General features: G+C 50.9%; 2 protein-coding genes across 8 annotated transcripts in view; one reads left to right on the top strand and one right to left on the bottom strand.

Moving 5' to 3' along the window:
* The window catches only part of TBC1D2B (TBC1 domain family member 2B), an 87,497-nt gene extending 85,858 nt beyond the window's left edge, over positions 1-1,639 (bottom strand). For 2 of the 5 annotated variants that reach the window (XM_073801316.1, XM_019950518.3), the window contains exon 1: positions 1,210-1,637. In XM_073801316.1, coding sequence (XP_073657417.1) covers positions 1,210-1,566 — 357 coding nt within the window. In that variant the 5' untranslated portion in view covers positions 1,567-1,637. Of the gene's footprint in view, positions 1-1,209 lie in introns of all 5 variants that reach the window. The other 3 variants (XM_019950534.3, XM_019950509.3, XM_019950527.3) reach the window with 3 other exon arrangements.
* SH2D7 (SH2 domain containing 7) lies at positions 899-24,474 on the top strand. 3 transcript variants are annotated; one of them, XM_073801320.1, is made up of 7 exons: positions 899-981; positions 13,529-14,204; positions 15,499-15,588; positions 18,625-18,790; positions 19,081-19,293; positions 20,660-20,917; positions 22,774-24,474. In XM_073801320.1, exons 2-7 carry the CDS (start codon positions 14,029-14,031, stop codon positions 22,822-22,824), a joined length of 954 nt encoding a protein of 317 aa, XP_073657421.1. In that variant the 5' UTR covers positions 899-981; positions 13,529-14,028; the 3' UTR covers positions 22,825-24,474. The 3 variants fall into 3 exon arrangements, with proteins under 3 accessions (XP_073657421.1, XP_073657419.1, XP_073657420.1); XM_073801318.1 differs by lacking the exons at positions 899-981; positions 13,529-14,204 and adding an exon at positions 14,206-15,232; XM_073801319.1 differs by lacking the exons at positions 899-981; positions 13,529-14,204 and adding an exon at positions 15,063-15,232 and having other exon boundaries at positions 15,503-15,588; positions 18,662-18,790; positions 22,774-24,473.
* Positions 24,475-24,505: the final 31 nt, after the last annotated feature.

Genomic DNA, 24,505 nt, shown 5'->3' with positions numbered 1-24,505 from the left:
AGAGCCTAAAAGAACACAGTAATCAGACTCTGCCTGAAACAGCAGGAACTGAGCTGACAAAGCTCTAAAAACGACCTGGGGAGCAGCTCCAACTGTTGCTGGCTTCGGAGATCCTGGGAACAGCCCTGTGCTCACAAGGCCAAGGGCGTCAGGCTCAGCCCACTCTGCTCTCCACTTGGCGAGCTTTGCAGAGTTTTCATACATCCCAGCCCAGCCCTGCTGCTGTGGAGAAAGCCCAGCTTGTAATACGGAAGAGAAGCGAGAGAGAGGAGTGAGGGTGGAGGCTCACAGGAACCAGGCAGGGAAGGAGGCTGGGAGAGAGACCCAACTCCAGGCCAGGGCCCAGACGCCCAGGTGCTGGAAGCAGGAGGGCCCCTAGGAGATAATGGGATGCCCCAAGGACAGGGAAGGCTTCTCAGCACCAGAATCAGGACTTCTGACTCTAGTCTCATGCTTCTACACACTGTGTAGAAAAAAGATTACGGAAGCCTCAAATGGGCAAGGCAGAACTGGTTGAAGCAAACGTTTCCCTCCTCTCCCAGCCAAAATACGGAGCAAGTAAACAGTCTCTGCTACTTACTGTCTGTGTGACCTTAGCTGGAGTGTCTCTGCCCACTGTGGAGGAGACTGCAGTGGATTATCTTTTAAGGGCCCTGCCAACTCTGACTCTCTCGGTCTATAGCCCTGAATGCAGTAACACTTAGGAGAGGTCAGAGTATATTTCTTATAATTCCAACACCCCCACGAAGTAGATCCTACTGCTATCCCCATTTTACAGAAGAGGCAGCTGAAGAGGGTAATAACTTACCCAAGGGCAGGAAGCCTACAGTAATGAATGCCTGGGAGGGTTACACAGGACATCCACAGGACAGGGGTGGGGAGGGGAAGGGAGGTGGACAGAGAAGGGCCCGAGGCAAGGCACAGAGGGAGATAACGGCTCAAGGGACTGAGTAGCCTCCAGCCACTCTGGCCTAAACCCAGGTAAAGGGCTTGAGATGGGGACGGGGACAGAGTCTGAGGAAGAAGTGGGGAAAGAAAGACAGAAGGGCTTTAGAGAAAGGAGGGTATGCAAAAAGTTAGATGGTCAGAGGAGCTAGGCTGAGCTGGGCATCGGGGGCAGCCCCAGAGGCTAGGCAGGGGGAGCAGGGGAAGGGCGTGTGGGCGGGTTCCCGGGAGGCGGGTGCGGGGCTGCGGGGCGCGCTGTCCCACCTTGAGCACCGTGACGGCTCCCGCGCTGTGCACCTGGAAGTGAGCGGGCGGCTCCGCGCCGGGCTCGGCCGCCTCGTCGGGGCCCGTGTAGCTGAAGCAGGCGTCCGCGATGTCCAGGTGGCCGAGGGGCTGCGCGTCCTGCGGGTTCTTGAAATAGTAGAGGTAGCAGCGACGCGCGTCGAACACGAACCAGCGGCTGCGGTAGCCGCGCAGCGGGCCCTTGCCCGACAGCTTCTGCAGGTAGCCGCACAGCCGCGCTGGCTCCCGCCCCGGCCCTGCCCCAGGCTCCGCCGCGGCCCCCGGGGCCGCGCCCTCGCCAGTGCTACCCTCCTCCGCCCGGGCCCCGGGGCCCAGCATCGCCAGCCCGCGCTCCAACCGCCAGCGCCGCGGCCCCCAGCGCCTCGGCGCCGCAGCTGAGCCCCCTCCCTTCAACCCCGCCGCTCCGCACGGCTGGCGGGCGCGCAAAGCAGCCTGGGACTTGTAGTCCCGCCCCCGCCCGCCCCCGGGAGCGCCTGCCCGCACCCGAGGCGGTCCCGCAGGCGCCCCAGAGGCTGGTCCGGAAGAGTCACCCCTGCCCTCTGTTCCTTTGTGTAACCTGGGGCTCAAAACCTCGCGCTGCCGGGCTGAAACATTGTTCTATTTCTTTATGGGAGTGTGGGTACTTGGAACACGCATTTCTCAAAATTCATCAGGGGTCCCCTTAAAACTGTACATTTCACTCTATGTAAATTATACCTCACTAAAAAACTTTATTTTTAAATCTTTGCCCTGCCAGATTCACAGGCTAGTATTACAAAAATGAGAGAGCTTATTGCTTGGCGCTGAGTGGGTGCTCAGTAAATGTTTATAGAATGCGTGAATGAAAGCCAAAGCACTTCCCACCTCTCCAGACCTCAGTTCGTTCACCGATTTCAACAAATATTTACTGAACGCCTTGTATGTGCCAGGTACAGTTCCAGACACTGGAGGACACAGCAGTGAACAAGCCAATCATTTCCCTGCCCTCATGGAGATAATAGTCTAGTAAGGGAGAGAGATAATACAAACTACATAAAGAAGACAGATAAATATATACTGTGTTGTATACACGCTGTGATGAAATTTTAAAAAGGACTACCACTTAAATAGCATGTATTACTTACCAGTGCTTTGTGTATTAACTCATTTGAATTCTCACAATAACTTCAAGAGGCAAGTGCCATTGTTTCGCAATTAAGCAAAGTAAGAGGATGGGGGGATGTAGGGCAGGAGTGGCAGGCTACGTTCCAGAGGGTCAGGGAGGCCCCTCTGAGGAGGTGACATGGAGCAGAGACCTGGATGATGTGAGGGAATGAGCCGTGGAAAGATGTGGGGGAGAAGCAAATACAAAAGTTCACTTTACTTGAAGAAAAAAGGAAGGTCATAGCTACGTTTGTGAAAGGGCCAAATCAAAACAATATCTCATCTTCGTTTTGCATGTTTTTACACAGACACACTAATAGACGCAGGTGGAAAATCGAGCTTTCTGAAATGGACATGGATACCAAATTAGACTGCTTACTTGGAGACAGGTAGCAAGAGTGAGCTTACCCCGCCAGCCAACCAGCTACGGGCTCTATGTTAGCTGCCACATGACCACCCGTTTCCCCAGGGTCCGTCAAGAATCTGGCTGACTGGCCACAGCAAGGACACCTCTACCTTAGTGCCCTTTGGTTCTCTTTGAATGCAGACTGATGGAATTTGTCTCCTAGCTCTGCCACTAACCAGAGGTGTGACTTTGGGCAATTTATTTTACCTCTCTGGGCCTCAGTCTCTTCATCTATAAAATGGGGACAATATAAGTAGCTACTTCATACCATTGTTCTTGTAAGGATTACAAGATCATGTAAAAGTGCTTACATAGTAAGCACTCAGTATATCAATTATTATTATTATACAGTTAGCATTGATGTTCTTTGAAATCAGCAGGTTCGGAGAGGGGGCTCTAGCAGCCCCAACACATGGGAGGCCAGAGAATGCACTGCAGAGATGGGATGGGCCACCCTCAGGAGTGAGAGAACCATGTTTAATTTGGGCCTTGCCATGGGCAAGAGGGGCTGTGATTAGTTGGCTTATGGGGAAGGCAGCCAGGGTGGGAGGTGACCGGGAAATCCTATGGAAAGGGGAAGAGCTGGGAGAACTGAGACTGCAGTACACAGCTACACACAGGAGGTATACAGGAGGCCACAGGGCGGGAGTGGGGTACAGCCCACCTCTGCCCTCAGCTCTGTCAGTGAGTTGTGCAAAAGTAGGGGTGACCAGAGACTGTCGACTGAGAGGACAGAACTAAACCCTGTGGGGTATCTGGTAGAGGCAGATACCTGCTAGGCAGGAGGAAAGCATCCTTCACGGGTGGCAGGAGTGAGCGCCCCACCCTGGGCAAGAGTTTGGCCTGGCTGGCCGGGTCTGGGCAGATGGTACTAGACAAGAGACCTTTGCCGTCCCTCCCAGAGCTGGTGTCTGTGCTTCTCAGTGGGCAAGCTGGCCTCAAGCCTGACCCTCCTGCACTTGAACTTCCACTCTCTCCCTGTCATTTTAACATGCTCGCAGGCCCTCCCCTCTTCCTTATGGAGGCCACACCCCATATCATATCAAACATATTAAAATGCTCCACATCCCATAATAAACATAATTTTTGCTCTAAAAATGTTTGAAGGAATTTCTAGAATTATGCGCTGGATAGTATATGACTACGAGGAATTCATTTTAATTTACGTTTGGCTACCATATCTTGGCAGTCATCATGTCTATTGGGAATCCTGGCTGAGTGAGAAAAAACCCAACCTATAAATTGTTTTCAAAGGGAGTGATATTTTTATGATAACTATGAAGTTGACATAATGTTACACTTTGTAGACATTTAATGAAATATTTATCAGTTTTGATTTTCCTCTTTTTCTTGGGTTTTGCAGCCAATATCCTTTTCTTAGGCTACAAACATTTCCTAGGCCCCTTGAAAGCTGGCAGACCCGGGTGCTGGACCTACACTATCTACTGATAAAAACTCTATATCTAAACTCTCCTGGTCCTTTGCCAGGCTCTGGCCAGGCCCAGAATGTGGCATTCTGAGGAGGCTGCTCAGCCACAAGCCCAGAGACCCCAGTGAGAAAAGGCAAAATGTGGAGGCCTCAAAGCCGGTGGCAACATCTCAGCAGAGGCCTCTGGAGGGCCCCACGTCTCTGCAGAGCCAAGCAGAAGAGGCTCAAGGCTCCAGGACAGACCCCAACACCCTCTGGATCCTCCAGACTTCTCCCAGGCCCCCCTGCCCTGCCAGTTCTCTCCTGGCCACCCTGGGATGCCGGTTATTTCATAGCAAATCCTGCATTGTGTCGCCCCCCATTCCTAAAGCTACAAGCTGAAGGGGGCTGAACAGTGAACCTTCATCTCGTCTCTCTTAACACCTCTCTCCAACTTTATTTTGGACAAATTTTTATATTTTATGTAAAATGCTAAACAAATGCAGCTTCAGTTTCCACTCTTTTCTAACCAGATCACCCCCATCCAGGCCCTCCTACATGGACTTTCTGGGCCTGCCCCTGGTGGTTCCTAATTCTTTGGCACCCTTCTTTGATGGCTTATTGACATTTTGTAGTTTCCAAAGTCTCTTAGATTAAAGGTCAATGTCCTGTGGTCAGACGCCAGCTTTACACAGCCTACATGCCTTCCCCCGTGTCCAGTATGGGTGAGCTTGGTGCCAGAGGGTCTGCCCTGCCTGCCCATGTGAGCCCCTGCCCCCTCGAGCCTCTCAGGAACCAGCGACCAGAAGGAAATGGCCAACCCAGGAGGAAGTGGCTGCTGTTTACTAAAAAGAGGAAATTTGAGCAGTGAACTTGGTCCCACATGGCCAGCCTCTGGGCGAACCCCAGGGAGCACAGAGCCAGTGACTCATCCTACTCCAGTTTCCCCAGAGATGGACAGGGTGAGAGGCCTCTGAGGAAGCACCCAGCCATATTGCCTTTGCATCTCTAAGATCCCAGGGGACAGAGCTGGCTAAGACACCAACCTGCCACAGGAGGAGCCCACAATCCCGTGGGGAGCCCAGAGAGGAACGTAGACCTTACCACCTGATATGCTGTGTGTCCTTCGGTGTGTCTGTGCCCTCTCTGGGCTGCAGGTTCCAACCTATTCCACAAGGGAATGGATGGCAAGGTGATCTCCAAGAGCCCTGCCCCACCTGCTCTGAGATGGATCAGTGGCGTGAGGCAGCTGTGAGGGCCTGTGGTCATTCTCCCTATAGCTCCCCAGGCCAGCAGAGGCTCTGTTTTTTTGAGCCTCCATGCTCAAAGGTCTCTTGATTCTTCCAGTCATTACAACCGACCTAACCTTTCCCTTCAGAGCGCTATGTCATCCTGCAGGCCTGGCAGCCCACTCTGGTCGGTGCAAGCATTACCACTTTGCAACTTCCCCTGCCCTGCTGGAGAAGCTGCCTTAACCATCCTGCCACACACAGATGGCACCAATGGAGGCCTTCCGTGCCTGAGGCAGAGAGGACTGGCAGAGCTGGCTCCATTTTCAGGGGGTGGGGGGGACACAGTGCAACCTTGGTGGGGACTTACTCAACCCGGAGCACATCTGGAGGAAGTTGGCCTGGATGGGGAGGGTACTAGAGTTCATGGGGCCAGGCTGGTGTACTGGAGCTGTGAATGGGCGGAGCTTAGGAGGGTGGCAGAGGGAAAAGGGAAAGCCAGACCATCTTCATAGCAGAAGCTGCACTGACCAGGGTGAACAGCTCCCACAGGGAAACAAACCCCCACCACCACCAGGGAGAGGGCTGTCCACGTGCTTCCACACAGCCCTGCACCACGCTGCCTGCCCTCTGGCTGTTGGGGGGGACGGTTTTCCAAATAAAGGAGGGGCTGTGTGACATTAGGTGGATCACCCAGTCTTCCGTTGCCTCAGTTTCCTCATCTATAGAATGGGGCATAATAATAGCATTTACCTCCTAGAGCTGTTGTGAGGCTTAAACGAGATGACAAATGCCAAGAATTTGACACAGCCCCTGATGGGTGGTAAGGCCTCAGAATGGTAGCTGATTCATTTAGTAAATGTCCCCAGCCCCTCCTCTTTGCCTCCGCCTGGTGTTGAGTGATGCTGAAACTCCGAAAAGGAGTGGGCCTGGCCCCTGCTGCAGGAAGCTCTTGGTCTAGGCAGGTGGGGGAGCTTCAGACAGGGGAGCCCCCCAAGGGAACCCTCTCGGCCTAGATTTGCCATCTCCAGCTTCCAGGAGGCCTCATTTCCCTACCAAATTGGCAGGCAAATCTACACACCTGTGGTTCTCTTTCCTGGAGGGAAGGCATCTGGGGTGCTGGGCAAGCTCCCAGCCCCGGGACCAGGTAGCCAGGGCTCAGATAGGTAGAGGCTTGGGTGCCCCTGGGAGCTGATGGGGGGTGGAAAGCTTGCAGGGGCTGCGTGTGAGGCCCGCCTAGGAGTTAGGGAAAACCACGTTGCCCAGGAAGCAGGTGAGAACTGGACCCCAGGGGAGGCAATGGGGCTGTAGCTGTAGAGACCCCGTCCTTTCTGGTTACTGTCCTGTTTCTGGGCCTGGCACTGTGCCCAGGACACTGTAAGCCCTTCTGCCTTCCCCACTCACCTTTCCCAGGGACCCTCTTGCAGTCCCCTTCCCAGGATCCCCGTCCCTCAGCCAAACTTGAGCTCAGATTCTTCCTCCCTGCTCACGCAAGCGCTGGGACTGCAGCCTCCACTGTGAGGCCCAGCCTGGGAGGTGGGGGCATTTTCATTGAAGTCTTGAAGAGATGCTGTTCTGATGATAGAAGTTTAGACATCATCCTGGTTGGGTAAAGGGGTTTCCAAAGGAGTTTAAAAGGTGCTCGTGCAAGCAAAGCAATAAGGAGACAAGACCTTGGAGGGAAGGTCCCAGAAAGCAGTCAGGATGTGATAATGGGCAGTGAGGACACCCAGAAAGAGCTGATCTTGGAGTGAAGAGGAGAATGTTTTAAGATTTGTTTTGTATTTTGAATATATTGACAAAATATTTATTAATTTTGATTCAAGGCATTTTTTAGGTACTTATAGAATTTGAGTAGCAAGGAAAGGAGCCCCAGGCAGGGGAGATGTCAAGAGCAAAGGCATGGAAGGCAGATGCAGCATATTCACTAGGAACCGGTGTGGGACACCCAGGTTCTGGTCCCAGCCCTGCCACTGACTTACTCTTTGTCTCAAGCAGGCCATTTCCAGTCCTGAGTCTCAGTTTCCCATCTTTACAATGGGGACAAATGGAGACAGTAATGCTACCTCGTCTACCTGGTATAAAGAGGAAAGGCAATCATATGTATGTATTTGAAGTGTCTGGCACATGATAGGGGCTCAACATCGTTGTAGATCTACTGTGGGCCTCCATTTCCCAGCTGTGAAGTGAGGGGAGGGGAGACGGGGACAGGACTAAGGGAGGGGCAGCCGCAGCTGTCCAAGCTGTCAGGTGTGCCAGGACCCGTGGCGGCCATCTGGCCTCCAAGAAACTATAGAACAAGAGTTCCAACATATGGTCCTTGGCCCCTGATCTTCCCAATGGGCCCTAAACTGATCCCTACATACCCGTCCCTTCTTTAGTTCTCATGAGCAGACAGCATGTAATTTTGTAGATTTTCATTTTTGCATGGGACTCAGAGCCACTCACTGGTGAGGCCAGATAATCTATAGAGAAATAAATTTACGTCTTGTTCTTGCTGCTAAAACTGAGAGGTACAACCGATGGGGGAACGCCTCTGATCTGAGGGGTGAGTTCCCTTTCCTCCGGGGTTGTCAGGACCCCACAGTCCCAGAGCAGGGGTATTCTGTGGAGTAGGTGGGGCTGGCAGTGTTCTTAAGACCATGGTAGGTCTAAGGCACTCTTGCTTTTGGAGTCTGCATCTCACTATGTAGCAAATAAATAAATGAATAAATTTAATGACACATCCACATTTGAAATTTTAAAATTATATACAATATAATATTAATATTATATATAATTATAGTATTAATTAACATTACATATATATTATATATGACATAATATTCTAGATATCTTATGTATAATACTATATATAATTTTTCTTTACTTTGAACTTTCCAGAAATGATTACTTTTATGATTTTCCTTTGGAATGATTTGGCTTTGAGAATTCACTTAATTGACAATTGGTAACAATCTGTTGGCAGTTTTCCTGAACACTTGGGGATTCTTGTGAGGTAAGACAATCTGACCTCCAAACCATTTTCAGATATGATGAAACTTTTATGACTAATAAATGAAGCGGATGCAACAATATGTTGTATAGACATTTATTATGCATTTGTTGTGATTTTGCAGTTTTCTACTTTTGGACTTTGGAGCCAATAGTGGTAGAGTTGTTTTGTTGCTGGTGTTGTTTTTCAGGTCTCAGACTTTTTTTTTGAGTTGTGAGTTAAGTTTTATTTGGGGCAAAATGAGGACTATAGCCCGGGAGACAGCATTTCAGATAGCTCTGAGAAACTGCTCCAAAGGGGTAGGGGGGGAGGTCAGTATATACATGATTTTGGTGAAGGGGGGTATGTGCAGCCCATTTTTGCAGAAACTTGCTGCTGATCACGAGGAGCAGATGTCACCAATAATGATTTTAGTGCTTTTCTAGACACGAGGAGATGCAAGAATTGGGCTCATAAAATCTTCTGAAAATATCTGGCCATCTGAAGGATTGTTGTGCCAGTTTTTCCCAGTGCCCAGAGGGCCTCTTTCCAGCCCTTGTAAAGTTCTCAGTACCTGGCCATTGTCCTGTGAATGAAACAGAGCTGCCTGTTTGGTGGGAAGACATCTGTAGGGAGCATCTCTGGGTACTGCCCTCCTACCCCAACAGCCATGATCTATAGGTGAAAAGGTGAGCTTGCTCAGTGACATCAAGGGGCCGAAAGAGTCACGGTAAAATTGCTGACCTCTCTGAGTCAGCATCAGCCCCCTCCCAGTTTTTCTTGCAAGCTGGGGGCCCCCAAATGTCTGAGCTTGGATATATTATTTATTCGTCTATTCGTTCATTCAATATTTCCTGAGCGTAAATGACTACAACCCCTAAAGAAGGCAATTTGGCAACATCTATCAAAATGACAAATGCAAATACCCTTTTGACTGAGCAATCTCTCTTCTGGGAATGTGTTCCACGGATGTACTCACTCTTATGTTTAATCAAATCTGTATAAGGTCATCCACTGCTGCATTGTTGGAAATATAAAAACACTGGAAACAACCCAAATGCTCGTCAGTAGGGGACTGGTTACAAAGATTATGGTGCAGCCATGCAGCTGTAACAAAAAGAATGACATCCCTCTATGTACTCTTATGAAAGGAACTCTAAGATATATTACTAAATAGTTTTACAAAGCAAGGTGCAGAACACTGCATAGGATTCTACCCTTATATAACAAAGGGAGGAAAATAAGAATATACATATTTACTTGAATATGCATAAAGAAACCCAGGAAGAACATTCAAGAAATGATTAACAGCGGTTCCTTGTGGGAAAGAGATGGAACTGAGTAGATGGGGGTTAATGCCTAGAAGGAGAACATTTTTACTTATACCTTTTTTACACTTTTTATTTTTAAAAACCATGTGGATGTATCACGAATTTGAATGATAATTTAAAATATACCAGGACTTCCCTGGTGGTCCAGTGGTTAGAACTCCACCTTCCAGTGCAGGGGGTACCAGTTCGATCCCTGGTTGGGGAGCTAAGATCCCACATGCCTCACGACCAAAAAACCAAAACATAAAACAGAAGCAATATTGTAACAAATTCAATAAAGACTAACAAAAAATGGTCCACATCAAAAAAATAAAATAAAATAAAATGTACCTATTGAGCATCTAACTGTGCCAAGCACTATTCTAGGGACAGAATACAGTGGAGAATAAGGCAGACAATCTGATAAAAAAGAAATGGGATCATTCATTCTCCACTCACTACCATTGTGGAACAAATTCTAATGGAATAACTAACTAAGGGGCATGAAAATGCAGTGTTCCTAAACTAAAATGAACATATGACTAGAATTTACTGAAAAGCCCACTTTGGCATTCTACCCAGGAGGCTGGCTGCCAGCAGCACTTGGCCATGTACTATGTTCCCACTGCACAGGCTCAAGAAAGAAGGAATGGCAGTGTTAGTGCTGGGGTTCTGGCCATACTCAGTGGGTTTTGGAAAGACACTGACCCTGAGCATCTTTCTGGAGAAATCTGAGTGCTCTCCTCCTGAGAAGGTATGCCAGACTGAGCATCCTCGGGAGAGAGTAATTTAATGGATAATCCATTACCATCTATTGGTCCTACAGGAGAAGCATGACCTTGATGAAGAACCTAGGACAAGGAAATTTTGATGAGACAGACAGAGACTTAGAATTCTGGGGACTTCCCAGCAGGGGGATTGACTTGGAGCTGGGGCTGATGTTTATTGCATGTGCACCATGCCTCCCCACCACTCCCTTGCATCGGATCAGCTCACTGGATCCCCAAACCCTACCAGGTGCACACTTTTTCTCCCTTTCATTTTTACAGATGAGAAACTGAGACACAGCAAAGTGAAGTACCTCCTCCAAACTCACAAAGCTGGCAAAGGGGGAGCCAGGATTCTTAAGTCGCTTAGTCTGACTGCAGAGCCTGAAACCTCTTAGTTCCTCTCTGGACACCTCTGGGCACCCAGGGTTGGAGAAGGAGGACGGGGCTGCTCCAGGGTCCTCTCTCTGTCCCAAGACCCAGCCCTTAGTAGTTGAGCACAGGTGATGAACTGAACAGTGGGATGTGGAACACTGTCAGAGAAAACCCATCCCCAGTCTTTCACAGAGTTCTCTTGATGCCTGCAAAGCTGGCTTCAACCCCTCCTCACCCCCATTTCCTCTGAGTATAAATATAGACTCTCCTTTATTTGCCTGACCTTGGAATCTTCACATCTGTCCTGCAGCCATCCTGGGCTCCCCCTTCCAGTACACAAAACCTTTGTCTTCTTATGCAAATGGCCAGGTTCTGCTCATAAAAGTGCCCCACCTAAAAGGGAGGTGGAGAGAGAACACCTCATGGAAAATTGTAGAAACACGTTTCTTTGTATTTGAAGACCTCCAAGACCTCATGTTGGCAGCAAACCAACTCTGGGTCAGACCCCAGCTTCCTTGGCCTTTTTTGGGCCATGGACCTCTTTGGTTTCTGGTAAAGCTCATGAACTTTTTCTCAGAATAATATTTTTAAATGCACGAAATAAAGTACATAGAATTACTGTGGAAATCAATCATATTGAAATAAGCTTATCTAAATATCTGTGATGTAGTAATACGATGTGCTTCTTGATTAGCATGTTAAATATCAAGATCCAGCTTTGGGTCTAATTATTATAATTTTGGGGTAATGAGCAAAATCAATATCTCAGGATGTCTGCAGCAGCTGTAATGTGATATGAAAATATCTGTGATTTCCTTTGGTGACAAAGTCACAGGTGTTACGAACACTAATAAGATTTGTTCTCTGCACTCGCCATGGAAGGAAATGCTGAATTTCAGTTAGAGATTGGGGAAGATAAAGATGTAATCCACTCCTACGCCTCCCCCACCCCATATTAGGAAATTCCAGTCCTTTCTAGTTTGGCCCTGGGATTTCCATTATGACCCCAGTATATCCCTGGCTTACATCTGTGACAGGAAGACCATTTCGCAAGTATGTGAATCCTTCTCGGTGTCCCCTGGCTGGAGTTGATTCCTCTCTGTGAAGGCTGGAAATTTTTATAAAAGTGATGTTCCCGGTAGCCGACCCTCGGGAACACTTGCTATGTGCCCGTGGGCCTGTCCTGTAGTATTTCACTCCATCGACAGGTGAGGCAAGTGGATGCCCTGCAATCCTTTTTACAGAGGTGGAAAATGAGTCTCAAAGACAGGGAATGAGCTGTCCAGGTTGAGGTTGCAGGTATGCCTCATGCCCTGACCTTTCCTCTAAATCATATGTATCACACACTTGCCATTGGTATTTTGATTTTGATTTGAGAATGACCATGATGAAATTATAATAATAATAGTAATAACAAAAATAGTTACCAATAGGGGAGGACCCACTGTATTTCAGAGTCATTACATCATCATCATCATCATCATAAGTAATAGCTAATGCTGATACCTTACGTTCCAAACTCTGTTCTGAAGACTTAACGCATTTTACCTTCCAAACAACAGGTCATGTTCTTCCTCCCTGTTTCAAAGATGATGACACTGAAGACCAGAAAAATTAAGCCATTTGCTCAAGGTCCCATAGCTGGTGAGCTGGAACTGGAACCAAAGAAATATGTCTGTAGCGTCCTCATTTTTTACAAATGAGCTGTTTTGTTGAAGTAGAACATATACATAGAAAAATGCATAGATCATGAGCACAGAGCTCAGTGAATTTTCACAAAGTGAACACACTCATCTAACACACCACCCAGATCAGGAAATAGAACATGATCAGCACCTAGCAGCTCCTCACCCTTTCCTGGTCGTCATACACTCCCCAAGGTAAACACTGTCCTAACTGCTATTGGTATTGGTCAGATCTGCCTGTTTTGGAATTTATATATATGTTCCCTCATTCTTAACCATTATGCTGTCTCGTTTACTTGTCATAATGACCCTAGAGTCTAGAAAGTAGCTTTTTAAAAATTATTCCCGTTCTACAGATGAAGAAATTGAGCTATCTGCAACCACTTAGAAACCACCTTGAGGCCTGTGTCAGTGTGATGGAAGCAGAATTCTAACCCAGATCCTTGGAGTTGACTGTTTGCAACATCCCCTGCCTCACTGTCAACCGAGCCTGGATTTCTGCTGTGAAACTCGGGAACACGTTAGAGATTCAGGGATGTTTGCGTGAACAAATATCCTGGGCCCTCACTGGTGCAGTGCTTCCTCTCAAAAGCCTTATGGCAGCCCTTCTAGGGGACCCATCTACTCCAGAGGGCTCTTCCTCCAGCCACATGAGCTTCTGGGTTGCTTTTCAGGATCTCCAGCAGAGTCCCACCTCATAGTCTTTGTACTTGCTCTTCTCTCTGCTGGGAGCGGCATCTCTTCCCCCAGGTACCTGCCTGGCATTCTCTTTCACTGTTCCAGTGGCACCTCCCGAGCAAGGCTTCCCCCAACCCTGACTCCCTACCTGACCCCCTACCTAAATAACACAATCCGTGCTCTCTTTTTCCACTCCCTTTTCCTTGGAGTGCTTATTACCCTTGACCCCATATTCTATATATGTATTTGTCTATTATCTGTCTCCTTCCACTAGAACATATGTGCCATGAGGCAAAATGCCGTTTTGGTTGCTGCTTTTTTCCCAGGGCCCAGATGTATGTGGCACACAGTAGACAATAAATCTTGAGTGGAAAGAGGAATTACTCAGCACGGAACTTCACCAAGATACAAGTGGCCGCCATGAAGGAAGGATAAGTAGAATTTAAATTCACCACTTTGCTAACAGTGGCAGTGCCTGGACTTTAGCCAGAGTCTGGTCTTTAGCTGAGACAAAGACCGGAGGTTGGGCGAAGGGGCCAAACCCAGTGGGGCAGCTCATCTGTTAGCCAGGAAGTCAGGGATCCCTCTCCTGCCCCTCTCTGACTGCTAATGTGACCCTCCCCCAATGTCCCCAGACAGCCAAGGTGCCCCGCCTCAGAGCATCAGAGAGGAGAACCAGCCGCATATTGTCAGAGGTGACAATAGGGCTCCTGTGTGCCGCAGGTGGTTGGAGAGGGCATGGACTCAGGCAAATGAGCCGGGGTGCCCACAGATATAGAGGCATACGGGTGGTCGGGGCTCTGCTTCCACATCAGTGCTCGCTAGAATGGAGGGCCACCTGAGGCAGTTCAGCCTGGTCAGGGGGCCCGAGGGGGCCGGGGACAGCCAGGCCCTGGCTAAGCTGCAGGAGCTGGCCCTGATGTGGTTCACGGAGACGCAGGCCCCCCTCATTTTGCAGAATGGAGCCCTGCCCCCCTGGTTTCACGGATTCATCACCCGCAAGTAAGGCTGCCCCTGTCCATGTGCCCAGCGTGGCCCCTAGCCCCCCAGGGCCGAGGGGCTAGCCCCTTTCCCTGGGCTAGGCGGGGACCCCAGGAAGCAGTGTGTGGGGGAACAGACTGAGGAATGCCGAGTTCTCTGACAGCCGCTTCTGTGGGCAAGGTGGGCGAAGGCACTGGCCCCGGCTCTGAGTGTAGGGCTGGGATGGCTGGGGCTGTCAGGAAGCCAGAGAAACAGAGAGGGGCAGGCTGGAGAAGGATGCATTCAGAACAGCTCCGGATAACCTGATGAATTACTAGGGGGACTGTTTCATTCATCATCCAAACCAGAGCACTGTTAGTAAGAGGACTTAACTAGGAGAACTGTTCTAAGTGGGGACTCTCCCAGGCGAACCTGGATATACAGTTACTCTAGGAATACGGGCCAAGATGTGGAGGCTGGCTTTCTGATTGGGCTGGATCTCCAAGCTGCCAAAGCACTAGCTGAAGGAATGACAAATGCAGCCACTCATTAGGTCCTTCTGGCCCAGCACCTGGCATTGAAGCAGGCACAGCTTCACGGGCGTTGACGTGTACTGTAACACAGGGCCCTCTGCTCTGTTGAAATTCTTACTTTTTGAGTAAGGTGCTCCAGGTTTTCATTTAGTACTGACCCCTGCAAAATTTGTAGCTGGTCCCGCATAGAGCAGGCACTCAGCAAGTATTTGGTGAATAAGTGGGTGAGGAAATATCTGGTCTATGTACTGCCAAATCAGAAGAAAGCTGGAATTTCCACCACGCCTCCAATATCCTTGGCATCATTTAGAACTATCCGTAGCTGCCTGAGGCTGAAGGGGACATGCAAGGGAAGGGGATGAGAACCTATGAGTTGCCATTGTGGTCAGGCTCCAGACATACCAACGCCTTCTCCCTGCAGAAACTACTGTGTAGTACACATCCTGCACAACTGTACACAGCAGTCCTGAGGCAAGGATCCCACAAACCTAAAAATCTCCAGCTCTATGGATTCCTTCTTGCTGCAGGGACATTCAGGTGGGGAGGGTCAGTGGCTACTGTGCCTGATGGCGAGGCAGTAGTGGGGGGGGGGTGTATGTGACCTCGGGCTTCCAACCCAGCCAGCCCCAGACTGAGTCTTCCACAGAACCAGACGAAAGTCTGAGGGAGTTCTCTATAAAGGGTTGGAGATCGGTACACTGGGTCTGGGGCATGGCTGGCAGGGACTCTGAGGCTGGTCTAAGTCAGGCTGCTCCTGCTGTTGTGAGGACCCAGCCCCAGCTAATGGCATGTCCTCTGCCCAGGCAGACAGAGCAGCTGCTCAGGGACAAAGCTCTTGGCTCCTTCCTCATCCACCTCAGCGACCGGGCCACCGGCTACATCTTGTCCTACAGGTAAGAAAGGAAGCCCTCTGCAAAGGGCAGGCGGGCTCTGGCTCCACAAGCCAGACTTGCAGATAAGCTTGGAATCTCCACCAGCCCACACTGCTGGGCTTTCCCTGGGCCCTGACTCCCTCACTCCCTCAGTCATCCGTCCGTGTCCATCAGACATTTTCTAAACGGCAGCAGCCACATACTAGGATGAAGCACCCACCTTCAAGGGGGTGAGCTGGGGGGGGGCAGGGGAGAACCTCCTCCTCATGGGAGGCTGGGGAAGGCTTCCCAGAGGTGGATTTTGAGCACAGGATAGAAGGAAGAACAGCAACTTGCTGGGCAGAAAAGGAGGTGTGATTGGGGTTTAGGAAGGCCTTTCCAGTAGATTGAACTGCATATGCAAAAGAACAGAGACAGGGCAGACTAAGGTGTTGGGAACCACAAGTTGCCAGGTGCAGAAGGACACATGGTTCCAGTGGAACAATGCCTGGAGAGGAAGGCCGGGGGCAGCTCAGGACGGCCTTGGATGTCTGGCTATGTCTGTAGACAATGAAGGGTCATCTGGTCAGACTTAAGTTTTGCAAGGATACTTCAGGCAGCCTATGGAAGGAGGACTCAAGACAGGTGCTGGAGGTGTGGGGGCAGTGGGGACCACTGAGGGGTGAGGTCTGGGCTAGATGAGGAAGCTTGGGCTAGGGTAAGGCAGTGGGCATGGAGAAGAGGAGACAAGATGGCCAGGATGAAGTCAGAGGTGGCGACGTCAGAGCCTGTAGGTTGGGTGGGGGGAGGCAGAAAAAGGAAGAAGTTCCCTCCCCCACCCCTAGTTAGGGAGGGAGGGAGGCTGGGGCTCCAGGGCAAATCTCAAGGGCCTCAGATTCAGATTCAAAATTATCATCTGTTCAGATTGCCCCAGTTCTAATTCTGATCTTGAGCATGTCACTTTGCCTCTCCGCACCTACATTTCCTCATCTGTAAAATGGGTATATTGCATAGGATTGTTGAATGGGTTTGATGAGTTTATACCTTTAAAAGTGCTTGGTACAGTGTCCGGAACATAGTAAATAAATAAATGTTAGTCATTATTAAAATAGTTATTGTTATTCTATGTGCCAGGTATGGTCCTCAGCACTTTGAAATATACAAACTCAGCAGTTTTCAAATGTCTTTTCAGCATCAGGGCTTTTTTTTTCAAACATGATCTTAGGTGGAGTGCCAGCTTATTAAAGAGATCAAAGTGGGGCTGCACAAAGATATACAAATAGCCCAGTGGAATCCAGAAACAGTCCCCCACATTTGGTTACCTGATTTGCAACAGAGGCGCCACTGCAATTCAGCGGGGGGGAGGGCGGGGGTCGCGGCGGGGGGAGGAGTATGGGGAGGCTGGTTTTTGCAATAAGTGGTACAGGAGCAATTGGATATCCAAATGGAAAAAAATGACCCCCACCTCACACCATACATAAAACTTAATTCTAGCTGGTTCACAGACCCAAGTGAGAAAAGCAAAAGAAAACATAGGAAAAGAAAACATAGGAAATATTCTTCATGACTTTGAGACAGGCAAAGATTTCTTAAACGAGACACAAGAGTACTGACCATAAAAGAGAAGGTTAACAAATTGGATTTCTTTAAAATTAAGAACTTTTGTGAATCAGAAGATACCATTCAGTGAATAAAAGGACAAGCCGCAGTGCTGGAGAGGTTTTGTATCGTAATACATACACCCGATAAAAGACTCATGTCCAGACTATATGAAGAACTCCTGCAAATCAGCAAGACAAAGATGACACAGGCAAAATAAAGGCACTTCCTAAAAGAGGGTCCAAAAGGACAGTGAGCTGGTGTTCAGCAGCTTTAGCAATCCGGGAAATAGAAACTAAAACCACAATGAATGGCTACAGTGGAAAGACAGAGGCCACCTAATAGTTGGTGAAGAGGCAGAGCAGCTGTAACTCTCATACTTGGCAATGATTTTAGAAAACAATTCGGCATAATCTACTAAAGCTAAACATACATGTATCCCTCACCCAGTTCTCCTTCCTGGGATATTCTCAATAGCAATGAATACCTATATTCAGCAAAAGCCATGTACGAGAATGTCCAGAGCAGCTTTATTTATAATTGCCCAGATGTGGCAATCATCTAAATGTCCATCAGCAGAATGGATAAATTGTGGATTTAATTAAATGGAATACTACCTATCAATGGGGGGGGAAAAGGAAGCTAATTCTACATGGACGTGAATCAATCTCAAAGATATAATGTTGCGTGAAAGAAGCCAGACACAAAGAAGAAATACTGTATGATTCCATTTAGGTGAAATTCCATAACAAGCAAAACTGATCTATGGTGATGGGGGTCAGAGTGGTGGCTACATCTGACTGGAAGGGGCCACGAGGGAGTCTTCTGGGGAGCCGGAAAATGTTTTGTTCCGCTCTAAGCGGTGGTTACCTGGGAATGTTCATATGTGGAAGTTCATCGAGCTGCACACTTAGGACATGTGCACTTCACTGTGTTTACGTTACTCTTCCATAAAAAAGGAAAATGAAGAGGGTGGGACTTTACAGGCTGGAGTGGAGATGGGAGCTGGAACTCCATCTTTTCGGCCTGGGTGGGATTTGGGTGAGATGAGGAAGGCTGAGTTGTGCAAGTGTGGGCTCGGACCTCATCTTTTAAGCCTTAGATATTTTGCTCATCATGGATATTTTGGTATTAATTTTGATTTTCTAAAATATTGCTTTATTAGTTATCTTGATTACTGCGTTTTATGGCATCCCTTTAAATTTGCATCCATGCTCCAAGCTGAGTGTCTCACTCCCCCTTAACCCCGGCCCTGGCCCTTTCCTCCCTGACTGACGTGCGGGGGTGGGGGTAGGGTGCGTGTTGAAAAACCGCTCCCCATCACCTGCAAGGCTGTGTTTGCTGGATGTCAACTTCCACCTTATAGAGGAGCACGTCAAGGCCCAAGTGGGCAGCATGGCCCTGGGTCAGCTCCGGCCCTGGGCCAAGGCAGGGCTGCCAGCTGTCAGCAGCCCCAGGCCACAAGTGCTTGTGTTGCAGGGGCAGTGACCGCTGCCGGCATTTTGTCATCAACCAGCTCCAAAACCGGCGCTACCTCATCTCAGGGGACACCCAGAGCCACGGCACCCTGGCTGAGCTCGTGCGCCATTACCAGGAGGTGCAGTTTGAGCCCTTCGGGGAGACCCTGGCTGCTGCCTGCCCCCGGGTAGGTACCTCTCTTCCCCGGGGGGCGTGGGGTGGGGCAGGGTGCCCGGGCCAGGGGTGTCCACCACTCGACCACATGTCTTTCCTTGCCTGCCCTATTTCCTGCCACCCAGGGGCACTCAGTGCAGGGTCATGATCCCTATTTGAGAAGGGGAGATGGAGGAAGCATTCTACCTGAGGTCAGGGACCTGGTGGGAATGTTTCAATCTCTGGCCAGCAGTCTCTGGCAGGAGGCTAGAGGCTGGCCAGGGGTGTATGACCACACACCTGCTGTGTCCCCACCGCCTCCAGCTAGAGAACAGTGATCTATATGACGCCATCACCCTGGGCCTCCATCAGACCAATCTGGGCCTGGAAAACCCGCCTGCTGCAGTGTCCCCCACGGTGGTCCCAGACAAGGCTGCCAGCTCCTGCCCCTCTCCAAAGCCCCAGGTCTCCTTCCTCTACAAAAAGAAGAGCCTGGATGCAAGTCCCTGGAACCTCCCCAAGGAAGAAAGCATGGAGGTGAGGAGGATTCTGGGCTACCCAGAGTCAGGGTTGCTAGACCAGGAATGTGGGTGCCACGTCCACCATCAGGCCCAGAGAGGCCACACTGGCCATCCCCTCAGGCTGTGGAGGGTGAGTGCCAGGCCCAGAGAGGAGCGGCCCAGCTTGGAATTACCCAGTGGTTCACCCATGCTGTGGCCTGCCTCTGGCCGGTGGATTTGGTTCAAACCTTGGCTTGGCCTTTCTAGCTGAGTGACTTTGGACAAGTCACATAACCTCTCTGAGCCTCAGTTTACCAATCTTGAGGTTCCTGTGAGGCTTGAATGAGGGAATGGATATGAAATGTCAGAAAAATCCCTTTGTAAACTGTAGAGTGGGATGCCTGTGAGTCAATACTTTATTTTCCTCCACAGCAACTCACAGGAAGGACTCACAGAGATTTTTCTTAATATATATCAGATCACAGCGAGGGCTTCTCCTGTTTAAAATAAAATCTGAAATCTTCACCAGGGTCCACAAGAGCCTCACCAAGTGCCCTGCTACCTGTCCCCCTTCTTCACTTTTCTCTAACCTCATTGGCCTTTGGATCTCCCTGGAACACATCAACCTCGTTCCCACCTCAGGGCCCTTGCTCTTGCTGTACCCACTGCCTGGAATGCTCTTCCCACCAGACATCTGCATGGCTTCTACTCTCACTGCATTCCATTCTCTGCTTAAATGTCATTTCCTCAGAGAGGACCACCTAAACTATAGAAAATATCCCCTCTCCTACCAGCCTTTCTCCCTATCCCATTACTCTGCTTTGTTCTTCTTCATAGTACTGATCGTGAGCTGACAGTATATTATCTTGTGATATATTATTGTATCATATATTACATCAACCACATTAAACTATACAACAGAGCAGTATGTTGCCCATCTCCAGGTTTGAATGTAAACTCCCAAGAGGTGGTCTTGCTCATCACTGAGCCCTTGGCACCTAGGACGGTGTCTACACAGTGCTTACTAAATATTTGTTGAATAAATACACAATTGATGGACTTGGGGGCGGACCATTCTGAAGGGGAAGGGAGCAGTGAGTGGGTGGGCTCAGGGGGCTCTGAGGGACCACCACTCTTGGGGGGAGAGGAGCAGGGCAGGATGATCTTGGGTGGGAGGTAGATTTCGTGACCCCTGGCCTTGAATGCCAACATAAGGACCATACTCAGAGTCCTAGAGCATGAAGCTGGCAGGGACCCCGAATGTCAACCAACCCCTGCACATAACCGTCAGGTAAACTGAGCCCAAGACAAGGAGCCTCAGCTTCTCTGAGAAACCTGCAGTTTACCAGAAGGCAACTTAGTGACAGGCTAACCTCTAAGAGGTTCTGTCGTTCTCTCCCCAGGCCCCCGTCAAGGTGCCTCCCCTCCCGGAGAGGAGTGCTTCCCTTCTGGACGAGTCTTTTGGAGGCCCCCACAACATCATCTATGCAGACCTGAGAAGGATGAACCAGGCACGGCTAGGCCGGGGCACAGATGTGTCTGGCAGGCAGGGGCCAGTCCCAGCCAGCAGCCAGGCCTTCTCCCCAGGCAAGGAGGCCCTGAGGAGACTCTCAGATGGAAGCCGGAACAAGCCTGATGGCCCGGGACCTGCCCTCTCTGGGGTGAGCCCAGACCACGGCCCTAGAGTGTCTCCCACTTCTTGGGGCCTTCTCCTGCCCCCCAGTTCTGAGGCTCTAGGATCCTCAGCTGCTACCTGGAGTCAGGGGTCTCCAAAACTGAGCCGTTCTGCAGACATCTATGAGCTCATCTGGGCAGAAGGCCTCCTAGAGGAGGCCAGGGATGTGCCAGACCAAGAAGGCAGCAGTACCTACGAGCAGATCACAGTCTGCTGGGGTGGCCCAGCCAGGCCCCCCTAGCCTGGAGCAAGTCCCACATATAGCAAGCTTTCAGGGTCCACAGACTGTGGCTATGAGAGGATATTGGGGGCCCCAGAGCTCCCAGAGCCCAGGAACACCTATGAACAATCCCGGCAGCCAGGAGCAAGGAGACTGGACGGACACATAAGGGGGGCTCCATGGGTGGGGTGATACGAGGGACCTGTGGCCCTCAGGCATGGGCAGGTCAGGTCACTGCCACTGCCCAGAACTTTCCAGCCCTAACTTCTGCTTAGAGATGGTGGGAGAGGTAGATGTTAGGTTTGGATGTAAGATGGAGGCTTCCAGGCCCTTCTGATGTCGTTCTCTGTGGCAGACTAGGACTCCTGTCCCTCCCTCTTGGCCACTGCAAGCGTCTCAGAGCCTCAGAGGGGTGGACAAGGGCCCTGGCTCCAGGTCTGACTTGCCTTGGCCCTTTTCATGGCTCAGCCACTCCCTAGCCACGTGGCTTTGGGCAAGATAGTTTCCCCCACAACTAAGATTGCCAGATTTAGCAAGATAAAATACAAGACGCCCAGTTAATTTGAATTTCAGATAAACAATGAGTAATTTTTTTAAGCATAACTATGTCCCCAATAGTGCAATTATTCCTCATTTATCTGAAGTTCAAATTTAAGCGGGCATCCTGTATTCTTATTTAGCGTCTACCCAGGATCTCCATTTCCTCATCTGTAAAATGGGCTGGTGCTATGGATGTGTCCAGGGGTGGCTGCCCAGGAGGTGAAGCTAGACATCCTTATGTGCTCAGGACACAGAGATGGCTGTCAGTGAGCAGCTGTTATTCCTGGGGATTTCTGATAAGAAAGGAGAAAAGGGGAAGCAGGGATCAGGAGGGCAGAGGGAGGTGGTCAGGATTCCCAGAGAGGCAGAGGAACCCTCCTGGACCCTCAGCCCCAGCGTATTTGCCTACGCCTGGAGCCGATGAGCTGGGAGAGCCCACTCCCCGAGGGCACAGCCTCAGGCCTCGGGCACGTGCAGACCTCCTCTTCCGCTTGAACAGCAAAACCCCGAGCTCCCAGCTGAAAGGCCTTCACCAGAAGCTCTGCCAGCTCCTCCCGCAGGGAAGGGCTGTGCCCACGCACCCCAGGACAGGGAGCTCGCCTGGTGCAAGGCTGCCTCTGAGGTCCTGACGCCCGGGACCACAGATCCTGCCTGCAGACAGCCCTTCTAAGAACCACAGAAGCCACAACCCATGTCTGCTCTTCCTCTAGCTGCAAAGTCCTTCCGGTCCCTGGTGGCGCCATGTACATCCCCACCCCCATTCTACCTAGGGCACGGCTGGGGCAGACAGCGCTGGGGTTGGGGACCCCAGGGGACCCAGTGAGGGAAGGGGGGACTTGGCCTTTCTTCTCCACTTTCCCCTAGCCTCCTTAGCCAGAGAGGGCGAATCCTTCATCCAAACCAGAGGACTGGAGTGGAATTTCTGGCACTGAGAGGGGTGGTGGAACAACTATCAATATTCCAACCTGGCCTTTCTCCAGCCTTGAGCCCCAGCCCCCAGTTGCTGCCAAGGGATGCTCTGAGCCTGGCTCTCCCCTCCCTGTCCAGGGACCCAGGCTCTAGCATCTTCTCCCTCCTTGCAGCCTGACAAGCTCCGGAGGCTCTTCTTCAGAGACAAGCAGCACAAATCCTGAGGAGGCTTGGCTTTCTGAAGCTCACCAGCGGGTTTCCCGGTATCTGGGCTATGCCAGGGCTTACTGGGAAGCTCTCAGCTTGCTTGAAGTTACCCCTTGCACCCTCAGATCGAACCAGCCTGCTCTGGAACAAGGCTCCGAGACAGCCTAGGGGACAGGATGGGAGGGGACCTTCCAGCTGCCTGCAGCTCAGGGCTGTGCCCTGCTTCCCCAGTGCCTCCCACCCATCCAGAGGAAATCAAGGCCCGAGAGGAGTGGGGACTGGCCAAAGGTCACCCGCATTTCCAAGATGAGCAGGCTGGGCCTGGACGGATTGACCGTGCTGACCTCCCACCACTGAACACTTACTGAGCGTGGGGCAGGCCCTGTGGCAGCGCTGGCATTTTCCTAATTGACCTAGTGATGTCATTCAGTTGCTCTTGAGACCAACCAGTCCCCCTCCTTGTGGCCCCATCAGCAGAAAGGAGGGAAGGCCCAGGGCCACATCCCTGCTCCTGCCCCAGGGGGGGTGGGGCAAGAAACCAGGGAAGTAGCAGCAAAGCCCCGTCCTCGGAGGTGATGGTTCTGACCCTGGGGCACCTGGGCTCCCAGGGACCATCCCCTCAGCCCCTCTCTGCCCCCGCCTTCATCCCAGCCTCATAATGCAAGCTGGGCAGACCCGGTCTGACCTTTTTTGCTGCAGATCGGGGAGACGGAGACCCGGAGAGGAGCAGCCACCTGCCAGGCGGTCAGCCTGGGCATTGCTGGTCCGTTTCTGGAGCCAGCCAGTGGGTACTTGCTGGCGTCCCTATCTGACCAGGTCACCCTCATCTGCCCTCTGCCTCCAGCCAGCCTTGGCCTTTAGGGGTGGCTCTCAGACCCCTCCCATGAAACCCAGACCCCACCTGGTGGCCCTTAGGCCTTGCCCAGGCATCAGCTCTACACATGGGGCCCTCAGGCCTCTCACTACAGCCATTCCCTCAGGCCAGCCTGGCTCCTCTGTCCCCTTCCCTTGGGATCCCACTCCCCCTCATACCCAGCAGCCCAATTGCTCACCTCCATAAGGGTGAGCAATTGGGCTGCTGCCCCCTGCCCCCAGGCAACTAACCCTCCCCAGAGAGAACACCGCAGCCCACCTCGGGCCCCCTCCCTGGGCAGAGTTGGCTCAGTTCACATTTGTGGGGAAAGCCTACCCACAGTGGCCTCTTGGCTATGCAGCGTCTCGCTCTGAGAAACGGGGCTCTAAGAGTCCCTACCTCCCAGGGGGGTTGTAGGGACTGAGAGTAAATGAGCAGCCTGCTCAAGGCTGTACAGTTGGTCACCCCTCCTAAGGCAGGCCCAAGCCTGGCTGGCTGCCTGGGTCAGCCTGGGCGCTGCTGGGTCGTGTTGGGAGCCAGCCAGTAGGCGCTTGCTGGCCAGCCCCATGTGATCTGGTCACCCTGTACCTGATACATGGTTCGCACTCCATAAATCTTCACCGGAATGACTATCACTATGAGGGAAATGGAAACGCTTTTCACCCAACATCTCTTCATGGTGCTCACTCCAAGATTTGGGGCACAGATGTGTCTTCCCCTCAAGGACCTAAGCACTGAAATAAAAGTTGGTGCCTAAAGTGGGAAGGCAATGCTTAGCGACGTGAATTGCTACTGGTGGAATTTCAAGGAGAAAAGGAACCAGTGAATATTTCCTAACCTTGGCA

This window comes from Tursiops truncatus, chromosome 2, assembly GCF_011762595.2.
Source record: "Tursiops truncatus isolate mTurTru1 chromosome 2, mTurTru1.mat.Y, whole genome shotgun sequence".
NCBI classification, from domain to species: Eukaryota; Metazoa; Chordata; class Mammalia; order Artiodactyla; family Delphinidae; genus Tursiops; species Tursiops truncatus.
Note: the sequence above shows the minus strand (reverse complement) of the source record. Positions and strands in the feature narration are given on the sequence as shown.

Bases quoted from the DNA above. Each gene is read 5' to 3' on its own strand.
- SH2D7 (XM_073801318.1), top strand. From the start codon at position 15,039: ATGCAAGGGAAGGGGATGAGAACCTATGAGTTGCCATTGTGGTCAGGC. The intron at 19,294-20,659 runs GTGAGGAGGATT...TTCTCTCCCCAG, and splicing joins CCAAGGAAGAAAGCATGGAG to GCCCCCGTCAAGGTGCCTCC. The intron at 20,918-22,773 runs GTGAGCCCAGAC...CCCTCCTTGCAG, and splicing joins CGGGACCTGCCCTCTCTGGG to CCTGACAAGCTCCGGAGGCT.